This window comes from Rhea pennata, chromosome 5 (assembly GCF_028389875.1).
Source record: "Rhea pennata isolate bPtePen1 chromosome 5, bPtePen1.pri, whole genome shotgun sequence".
NCBI lineage: Eukaryota > Metazoa > Chordata > Aves > Rheiformes > Rheidae > Rhea > Rhea pennata.
The window spans coordinates 54,085,234-54,096,069 of NC_084667.1; the positions used below are offsets into that span (position 1 = coordinate 54,085,234).

The 10,836-nt window shown below is 44.2% G+C and overlaps 1 protein-coding gene across 1 annotated transcript; it reads right to left on the minus strand.

Annotated features, from left to right (window-relative positions):
• Nucleotides 1-8,113: 8,113 nt before the first annotated feature.
• Nucleotides 8,114-9,574, minus strand: GSC (goosecoid homeobox). Its single transcript, XM_062577876.1, has 3 exons — nt 9,247-9,574; nt 8,774-9,033; nt 8,114-8,358 (listed from the first exon to the last, which is right to left on the minus strand). Exons 1-3 carry the CDS (start codon nt 9,572-9,574, stop codon nt 8,206-8,208), a joined length of 741 nt encoding a protein of 246 aa, XP_062433860.1. The 3' UTR covers nt 8,114-8,205.
• Between the last annotated feature and the right edge of the window lie 1,262 nt (nt 9,575-10,836).

The window sequence follows — 10,836 nt, forward strand, 5'->3', positions numbered from 1 at the left end:
TCCTATGAATTTTACTTGCTCCTTAACTGCAACATGTCTGGCAACTGAACAGTTTTCCCACTGATCAGTCAGCCAACGCATTAAACTATCGTAAGTAATATGGCCATAATCAGTCCTTGTTTCAATGTTTTTTTCTGATGTCAGAATAATTTAGATGCCCGGATATCTGAAGCAGCTGTGCCAATGAATATGTGAGGAGAGTAAAACACAGCTGCTTTCCAATTCAGGAACACTGTTCTGGATTTTCTTAAACATCTGGTAAATCAGATGTTCCTTTAAGGGCAAACATGATGGGTATCAATAAAATTTTATCTTGCCTTTACCTAGGTAGACATAAATTTCACACAAGGCCTGAGGGTCTAATGTTGACCCTAGTCAAGCCTTATTGCATGCAAAATGCCTACTTCTACATCAAGAATACAACTTGCAAGCAATAGTGGTGCATCTGAAAAGCAATAATTTACTCATTTAAACACTGTTTTGTACAAGTGTAATTATTTCAGTGTGTAACCATGACTTTTATCTTTTTATCTTATCTTTTACCTTTTATCTAAAACTATTAATATGAATGCGTCTACACCCTTAGAGCTTATTCCATTAACAACAGTACTAACTGCAGAGACTGTAGCTATACATACCCATTTCCAGCAATAAAACTGCACCCACAGAAGGTGGGTTGGATCACTTCAGCTACCCAAGTCACAGTGGCACAGTTGGAGAATTTTAAGGAGAAAATGCCCTCCTAGAATTATTAACAATCCCTTATTGCTTGGCTTTGGCCCATAATCATGCCTTTTTATCAGGGATTAACACCCTATCTTCACTGAATGTTTTGCAAAAGAATCCCATCCATTAATTTAAGTGGGAAATGTTACCAGCCAAAGAAGAAAGTTTCTCATTAATTCGAAGAGGCTTTGCATCACACCTTTCAACCTGGCTCACAGAGACAACAGTGAATAAGTTTCATCGTGAAGAGCTGTCTCCATAGCATTAGGGCCAACAAAAGAGAAAATACAGTATGTTCTAAAAATGCGAATGATAAGCAGTATAAAAACCAATGAAAAAGTGATATTAAACAAATAAAACCTAATAACTGATGTAAATGTAACCTGAGACTTACATCTATATAATGACAGGAAGCTCCAAATAAAGGTAGTGGGTTCATGCCCTTCTAAATCATTACAGTTTCCACAGAAAATATCAGTCTCCATAAAGCTCTTAGGTTAGTGAGATTTATAGTGATAACAATAGCAGTAGTTTATTTGAGACAGTTAATCAAAATTCTAGCACTTATAAGTCCTCTGTGGAAACTACAAATTTAAGAAGTTGAAGACTAAATATTCAAGAGTAAGTTTGCAATCTACTCACGTACAGTAAATTTCAGTTATGTGTTTCATTATACTGGTGCCTTATAGCTTTTAAGGGGTTTACAACTTGGCTATAATTATCCACTATGGGGTAAAGTTTGGCATGAAAAGAACACTTTTCCATTCTCTGTTCTAATAGAAAGTTACTCACTCTCTATTGGTTCTGTATTCCTTGCACATCGAACACTTGCTGAGTTTTTGGGTGTGCAGGCAAAGTAAATCAGGGCTCTCATTTTGTAACTTTTAAAAATGCATCTTTCAAAAACACTAAAACAATACTGCCCTTACATTCACTTATCTTCTGTTAATTTAGCCTTCAAACTGAGTACATTCAGACGGCAAAAAAATGTGTAATTTGAACCAAGAAAAATTATACATGTATTACATAAAGCATCACCAGGAAGGCTTTATTTCCACCAGGAAAGCCAAATTTCCACCAGGATAACAGGAAATCATGGTGTTGGGATTAAAATTCAGCATGGAAAATAAAGCTTTGCTTCCATTTTTCTACACTGTGCCAGAGACTTCCTGGGTATCCCCCTGAGGAAGAGGTACCTCAGCTTCTCCAACTGTAAAATGGAGTATCAGTAGTTCCCCATCTCAGGATCACTCTGAACATTTACATGCAAATTCTTTCACAGTTTGCCAAAAGCCCTAAATAAGAGGAGAAAAAATACAGTTGTATTCAGGTTCTACATGAGTAATACTTTGTATTCAAGAGTAATGCCAGCTTCAGAAGTTCTCATCCTTGTTCTCAGCAACTCATTCCAGCACTGTAGTTTGCCACCCATCAGTCATGCAGATTCAATGGTTTGTGGTGGTATTCTGCAAACCAGACCACTTAAATAATACTGTCAGAGTTACAATTTGGCTTCCAATTCTCTCTTTTTTTTTTTTCTAGGAGAAGAATGCAGTAAGTCTGACACAGCCACAGGTCCACCCACATGCACAGGAAGGGGAGCAGAAGCCTGCTGGAAGCTGTTCCCTTAAAGAAAACTGTTCTGCCCAAAGGATTAAAAAGTAGAGAGGTTCCTTATACCTCCATCATCTCTTTTGCCAGAGCGTAGTCAAGGTCAAAATGCAACACAACATTAGCAAAGCACTATGCAGGCACTGGATAGCAAACACTGAATAAATCTCCATAAATAGAGAGAAACATGAAGACTGATTATACTCATTGTGCTTACATAAATAAACAGAGGCAAAGTCTGGTGGAGATTTAATGTTTGGTTCAGAATTTGGGGGAAGGTCCTTTTCCTTGATATAAAGTGGATGGACAATTATGACTTCTAAGCCAGCACAAGTATTCAACACGTCTTGAGATATGCTAGTTACGTGAAGCTCCAAATCTCCAAGGTAAGCAAGTATGTATGTCCAGACAAGGAGTTGAAAAAAAAACGCAGACACCAGTATTCAGACATAGTTTAAAAGAAAAGGGTAAAGTAACTTTAAACATTCGACTGCATAGGTACATTTAAGCTGTAACATGCTTTCCTGGCCTTTTTCCTCCTGCAGTTCCGTATTATTCCATTGAGTTGTACCTTTAGTTTTGCCATTTATCGCATGGAATATAATTTCTGTCTCTCTGTAAATACCTATTCTATCCTGAAAACAAAAAGAAGTCTGATTTCTTTTTCTGTTTTTCCATCTGAATTCTCCAGCTTTGGGTAGTTTTAGTACAAACCAGAATATTTTAACAACACTAGTTCCTATATTTAAAGTTGTCACATATTTTACAGAGATAAGTCACTTAAACTTTGTATTAATTGCTCACAATCTAATATATTGCAGCTACAACTGTTACCTTTGTATAACAGACTCTGTATATCAAATCAGGGTAAGTAGTAACCCCAGAGAAACAGAGTAATTTGACTAAACTTCTCTGTCTAGATTTAGTCAAGACTCACCAGGTCTCCAAAGTAGGAAAACATAAAATATAAATGGAATGAAACCCTAAGGGGGTAGAATACAAAACAAAAACTCTTTGGATTTTTGTTCATTTATGCTCCATGGTGTATAACCCCAGAGAACCTATAAATGCAGATGGAGCACAAAAAATATGAACTCACCTTAATGTTGCAATTCTTTTTATAACTTCCACTAATCCGAATGTTTGTTTCACAAGTCATGTGCAAGACAGAGTTTGCATGGTTTATATTCCCAGGATCCCATTATGGTAAAGCTCAAACCCAGTTCACTCAAGTACTAGTAAAACTGAAAAAAAAAATAGGGTTAAGATTTTCAACTGATAATAAATCACTTCATGTCAGACAAAAATTTGACCTCTGCTTTCCAATATTACTTATTACAAGACTACAAGAATAAATATGGTAAATAAGGTACTAAATAGAAACATATATTTGTGCCATCTAAATACAGATGGTATAGATCAAGCTATAACTCAGATTTTTCAATGTCTCTCTATGCAACAGAATGCTTCTGCACTGTATCCTTGCTAGAATTTGCTCTAACTTTAAATATCTCAAGTTATAACTTTCTACCACTTGCCTTGCAAAAGAATTTCACATCCCAAAACAGCTTATTATCTTTGGTGCATGTTCCTTTTGTAAAATTATTTGATTATTACTCCTATAACTCATCATCTGGAATAGCTCTTCACTCTCTCCATAGCTGCAACTACTTAGTTGCAGGCCTCTTCAACCAGGTTAGTGGGGGAAAAAAGACAAGGAAATCAGTATTACACCCCTATTTTAAAATAAGAAATCAATAATTAATTTACTTTTTTATTATTGTTTTAGAACAAAAATATCTAGAAAGCACCTCATCCTCTACAGAGCAGGAAGAAAACATGGTGTTGCCACTATGGCCCTTAAAACAATGGAGTCCATTTAGATTGGGCTCATTCTACTACTAATCATAAAAACATCTATAAAAAACAAAGGTGCTGGTAAAGCTAGGATTCAGCCCGGTAACCTCTTTTCAATGCTAGATTTTTTTAACATACTTTGAAAAACACCAGTTTATTGTAGAATCCCCTTGAACAGTAGTACAATGGAGTATCTCACAATTATCTTATTATGTTTCATCTTACAATCCTGTCCTCCCAACCCCTGATGATTTCTGAAATGAATATTATTCAGTTTACAGACAGAAATTTAGAAAGAAAGAAGCCCAACATCTCATAGATGCAAAAAGGCAAGAAACTGACATAGTATATCAAGCTCCCAGACCATCCATTACACTTTGGAAACAGCTAAGTAAGGTTTTCAGTCATATTAAATCTTCTGAAGTTGGGTTTCTACTAAGATGCAGGGCTGTAAATTGCAGTGGCTGAGATACAGACAAAAAGCCTCTTTTTGTCTCCTTCTTATGCAAGTATTAACATCTACCACCACAATTAATGTTTTCAGAGCTCCGTTGTTAGAACTGAACATGTTGAACCACAGAAGATATCTAGGTTCTTGCCTTGCCTTTCTCCTACTACACCGAAAGAAAGAGAAAATTATGAAAGTAGCCTTTTGGCATTTGCATTTCAGAGTGTAAGAATTATTCTAAAACAAAAATCCAAACAAATATCTAGAGCCAAATTATGACAACCAAACACAACAATTGAAAAAGAGCTCTTACTACAATCTTGTGTTCACTTTCAATAGCTTAGTTTTCTACTTTCTTGATTCTTTTGATGCCATCTTCTCCCTACTTTTCAGTTATTAGGGTCTTCCAGACAGGATAAGATCTGATTTAGTAGTGTGAAAAAAACAGAAAGAGAAGCCTTTAGGTCTTTTCCACACAACACTGAGAAAAACAGTGAAATAGATATTCCCACTGTCTAATGGCACAAATACCATGTTTACTAAATAACCTAAATCATTTAGGCCAAGATTAAAAATGCTTTTCTATTAGACTTTAAAATACTATTATTAACTCTAAAAGAAGTACATCTGTATGTAGTATTAAAAACAGACACCAGTGATTGCAAGGTCAAGCTCATAGTTATCCAGCACTTATAGGAAACTTTAAAATTAGCTCTGATTAACATACAACATTAAGTTAAAACAACCAGTGATGACTTCATCACAATCCTCTGTGTAGAAACCTTGTTTTGGAACACAACATTTTAATTTTTATGTAACACTGCATGCTTACAGAGAACAAAAAGTCCTAAATAAGTCCATTACCATGTTTTGGGCCTGGAACCTCCGTAGTTCTTGAGTACCTTACACTCACTGGAAAAGTCTAAACCTCTCCAAAGATATGAACTACAATCCTATGCAACTATGCAAAAACATAGTTGAAGCCCACTCCTTACACATCGAAACCCAGATTAACTGCCACATTGAGCTATGCAGGCTATAATCCCTAATAGCGACTTCTAAAATTATTGCCCCACTGTATTTATCTGTCAAAAAAGGGGGAAAAAATAAGAAAAAAGAATTAAATCCCACTTAGCTCCCAAAGTGGCCGTAAGGCTATTTATACATGTGAAGTAAAGAAAATATATAAGCATGTGCAAAATCCTGGGCAATACTATCCTCAGACCTGACTTTTATTTGCAGATAGAGTATGCACTTTAAAATTTAACAATGACTAAATACAAACGAGATGACAGATTAAAAATCCACTTAGCAAGACTTCCTGCATGTAACATAACAAAACACTTCTTACATTTGAAAACTAATTTTCAGTGCTGCTGGACTGTAATTCAATACAGTTTACAGAGATCAGATATGCATCTGTAGCAACAGAGCAGTGTCTCTAAAATGCAATAGCTCTGCAGAGCCAAATTGTGATCTATATCAAAGAAGAATCCATTGAGAAGTTTGTTTTTCCCCTTCCTCCTTTGCAGTGCTAAGGAACAAAAGAGGCTAAATTTCTTTTCTTCCAGAGAGCAGTAGCTATGAAACTAAAAGCCCCCTCAAGGACTGACTCATGCAAAACCACACCTAATTTCTTCCTCTGCAACTATTCCTATATCTTGGTGCAGGGAGAGTCTGCTCACAGAAAGCAACCACATCTATAAAGAAACATGGGTACATTAGGAAATGCTATGTGAAAGGACAAGTACTGAGATTCCTATGCACCATGCTACAGTGCCTATAAAAAGCTGGATATATCAGAAAGGGCAGAAAAAGCATGAGCACAAGCAACACACCAGTTGACCATTACTGGTATCATTGGAAGCAATGGTGACAGCATCTGTATAAACCGATGTCTTGCCTAACCTAGGAGAGCTGAATCAATGCAGGTCAGTTCAGGCACTGGCCATAATGAATCAGCTCAGTAGCACTGAATTTCTGAAAGCAAGCCAGAACATGAAGATTTTCAGCACAAGGTTATCTGCACTGACTTCACGCCTTTGGTAACTGTTTTGAACTTCTAAGCGCCTTGCCAGACTAGCAGAGAGGAAAGGCGGCTTCTCTACAAGATGACATGGGAACAGCTGACATGGAGTGATAGTTCTGCACTGAAGGGACAAGTGTGAAGAGTTTGGGAATCACAGGGGGGAAAATTGGCGTAAGAGAAATTAATGTGCATTTTATAGGGAGAATAGCTGTCTCTATTAGGGGGCCATCGTAGAGGTAAGAGTAAAATGAGACAAGCTTATCCCAGCTTTCCAAAATACCGAGGTGCTGTCTCCAGGGGAGAAAACATCCCTTAGCAGCTTCCTATTAGACATCCTCATGAGCAGTACACAAGGGCTTGTACCTCCTCTTACAGGTAACTCACCCGATAATGACTGAAATTTAGTAACAGGAGTTTTAATACACTGATGTTATCAAGACCGCTGTCCTAAGCAGGGATCAAACACTAACTTTTGGAAACTCAACAAGGCACGGAACTCCAGAAAGCGAGAGAGAAAAGCACAAAGAAGCCAAATAAAATAACAAGTGAGAAGCTGGTTTTGGTTTGCCTGCAAATATTTTCTTAGCGCATCGCTTCCAGCACAACTCAGGTTTGTGGGCCGGGAATAAAAAGGTGCTGAGCAAAAAGTGACGTGGCCGGGGACTACCCACAAGCACTCCGATAGGAAAAAAAAACACAAAAAAAATCATGTTTTGGCGTGGGCCCTAATAAATTAAATGATCAATACTATTGGAGGCGGCTCGAGTGAAGAGCTTAAAAGGGAGCAGAGCCGCGCCCGGCCTGTCCGAGCCCCGCCAACGGCGGCGGGGTGAGCCGGCCGCGGCCTCGCCTCAGGCGCGCGCGGGGGCCGCAAAATGGCACCTGCCGCCCTCCCGCCTCGCCTCGCCCCGGCCGGCCGCGGGGGCCGCAAAATGGCACCTGCCGCCTCGCCTCGCCCCGGCCGGCCGGCCGCGGGGGACGCAAAATGGCACCTGCCACCGCCTCGCCTCGGCCGCAGGGCCGAGCGCTGCGCGACGGCGGCGGGCGGGGACCCCTCCCCGCGGCGCCTCGGCCCTGCGGCGAGGCGGCGGCCGGGGCCCGCCCCAGCACCGCGGCCGCCATGCGGGCCGCCCCGGGGCTCCCTGCTCGCCGCCGCCCGCGGTGAAAAGCGACCCGCCGTTGCTCACGGCGGAGGTGGCGGCTAGCGGGTTGCGAACCGTTTGTGCGCGTTATCCGCCACGTCGGAGACTATTCAAGGCGCCGCTAAGTAGCCAACTGCGGCGGTGAGGCCGCGCCGCTGGAGCAGGGCGGCGCGGCTCCCGGCAGCGCGGCGGCCGGACAGACACACGCGCCGCGGCTGCCTGTGCAACACCTCCGCAACACTTTTTATTTACACGAAATCAACGCGGGCCGATGTACAGTATATACAGATACGGGTTTTTTCCCCCTCCGACAAGGCAGAGCTTGTGCAAGATAGTAGCATCCTCTGGAGCGAATCCTACAGTCCACGGTAAATGTCCCCTCCGCGAGGGTATCAGCTGTCGGAGTCCAAGTCGCTTCTCCCTTCCTCTTGCCTCTTCTCTGGAGACGTTTTAGATGCTTTACTCCATTTTTGTGCGTTTTCTGACTCCTCCGAAGATGATCGCTTTTGCCTCCTCCACTTTGCCCGGCGATTTTTGAACCAAACCTGTGGGGTGAGGAATTAAACCGTTAGAGCAGGCAGGAGCGGGCACGTTCCGGCCGCCCGCGGCCCGCCGCGCCCCGCGCCGCGCCCGGGCTCGGCGAGCCCGGCAGAGCACGTCCCGTTTCGGCTCGGAGATGCTGAGCGCAGTCACGAGCAGCGGCCGCCTCTCCGCGTTTGCTAACAGCCACGGCGCCGGCTCGTCCACCCGCAGAGAGGAGGGCGCTTGGCAGGTTTAAAGACACTTTCTCCCCCCGTCACCCCTCGTCTCCCCCCCCCGCAAACCTGTTGCTCTCGCCTCCACCCGCTCGCCGCGGCCGGCAGAGCAGAGGGGTGCGCAGCCACATCTAGGTACCTCCAGTCCGATCGTGTTTAAACGCAAAAGGGAGAGGGTGGAAGGAGGCAAAGGGAAGCAAAATACCTCCACTTTCTCCTCTCGTAAATGCACCCTTCTGGCCAGCTGTTCCCTGGTGCCTACGTCTGGGTATTTCGTTTCCTGGAAGAGGTTTTCCAGAGCTTCTAGCTGCTCGTCAGTGAAGATAGTCCGGTGCCGTCTTTTTCGCCGGCAGTGCAGCTGGTTCAGTAACTGCAGCTCCGTCCGGGACAAAGTGCCCACGTTCATGTAGGGCAACATCTGATGGGGAACGGGGGACATCAGGACCGAGCCGGTGCCCTCGTAACCTGCAGACGGACACACAAGCGGACGACAGGCTTTGCATAGGGCTGCGGGAACCGCTCTCCAAAAATGCACCGGGGGCTGCGCGCTCCCCGCCACCCCGACCCCCCCCCCCCCCCCCCCCCCCCCGCGGCTCCCGGACAAGGCAAACCCGGCCGGCCCGGCGGGCAGCCCCGGGAGCCGCCGTGCCGCGGAGCCCCGGCCGCGGGCCGCCTTACCTGCGGCGGGGACGCAGGAGCACTGCTGGGCGCCGAGGGGCGGCACGGCCCCGCAGCACGAGGGGCCCACGGGGGACGCCTGCACATGCAGCTGCCCGTAGTAGTAGTTGTTGTAGCCGATCCTAGATCCACTGACCGCCGGCAGGCTGGAGGCGGGTGCCACCGCCCGGGAGTAAAATCCGCTGTAGTCGGAGGCGCTGCCGTAGAGCGAGTCCCCGTGGAGGCCGGGGAAGACGACGGGCGCGGCGCTCGGCGGCAGCAGGAGCGAGTCCTTGCAGCGAGGTCTGGCCGCCAGGATGTTGTCGATGCTGAACATGCTCACAGGCATGCCCCAAACCGTGCCGGGGCAGGGCAGCGGGGACCGGCCGGGGGGAGGGGACGGGGGGTAGGTGGTGGTTGCGGCGGCGGCGGGAGGGGGGGGAGGCTGGAGAGCCACGAAATCGAAACTTTTCGGAGAATTTTTAAAAAGGGATCGAAGCGAAAGGAGCGGAGCTTTTTCCGAGGGCAGCTTGCGGGCAGAGCGTGAGTGTGTGAGCGCGTGTGTGTGCGTGCATATGTGTGTGTGTGCGTGTGCGCGCAGGATCCACCCCTGCAACTTTCCCCCCTCAACTCTCGCCTGTTTACTGATCTCAACCCAGAGGGCTGCATGGAGTATAATCCATCTGAACCTCTTCCCTTTTTTATACCCAGGCGACGTCATCCTGGATTTAGTTCCTGGTAATATGCAGATGACAAACAAAACCAGATTTGATTCCCCCCCCCCCCCTTTTGGTGGGGGTTGCACAAAGGAGTGAAAGGAGCTTGGGTCTGTGTATTGAGAATTAATGAAATTAACCTAATCCTTTCCATTAGTGGGCTTTTTTTTGAAAGGCCCCAGATTTAGGCTTGATCTCTGCTGCACCGGCTAATTGCCCAGGTTAATCTTATTAATGCCATTGTGCAGAAGTGGTTAGCAGCTCCTAGCCCTGTCTATTATGCACCTACTTTGCTCGTGTTAGTCCACATTAGTGGGTGCGATTTCCTCTGTCTGGGGCTCAGATCCATTATTAATGTTTCGAAGTGGTTGGGAAGCACTTTTAAAAACATAAACTCCAATACAATCGTGCAACTTCTCCCCCCGCCCCAAAAAAGTGTTTTTGTGGCACGATTTATGTCTTGCGTCCTCTGGCTCGGGGAATTGAAGGAGCATTGAGGAATACGCGTTTTTCTGATTAAAGCTTTAAACAGTGAAGCAACAATGATGTCTTCTGCTGAGAAAATGCACTTTTCTTTTTCTCGTTTCCTAGATCACCCGGCGGAACTAGGATGCGTGAATGTTGTAAACATTTTTTTTACACATTCATATCCAGGCAGGTATCACTTTCTGTTTTTTAAAAAGCCAGGAGGGGGAAACGTTAATGAGCAGTGCCATCTCAAATCCCCGGGTCTGGTAGGTATTCTGACTTGCTTTTGATGCCCTTTTCTTTTCTTTTTCTTTTCTTTTTCTTTTCTTTATTCCTTTTCTTTTCTTTTCTTTATTCCTTTTCTAGCTTAGAAAACAAAGACTATAGAGTTGCGATGATATTGAGAACTTTATATTCTGCATGTTCC

Excerpts from the sequence above, each read along its gene's own strand:
- GSC (XM_062577876.1), bottom strand. The coding sequence starts at position 9,574 with ATGCCTGTGAGCATGTTCAGCATCGACAACATCCTGGCGGCCAGACCT. Across the intron at positions 9,034-9,246 it reads CTCCTGCGTCCCCGCCGCAG|GTTACGAGGGCACCGGCTCG; the intron begins GTAAGGCGGCCC and ends GTCCGTCTGCAG. Across the intron at positions 8,359-8,773 it reads TACGAGAGGAGAAAGTGGAG|GTTTGGTTCAAAAATCGCCG; the intron begins GTATTTTGCTTC and ends CTCACCCCACAG.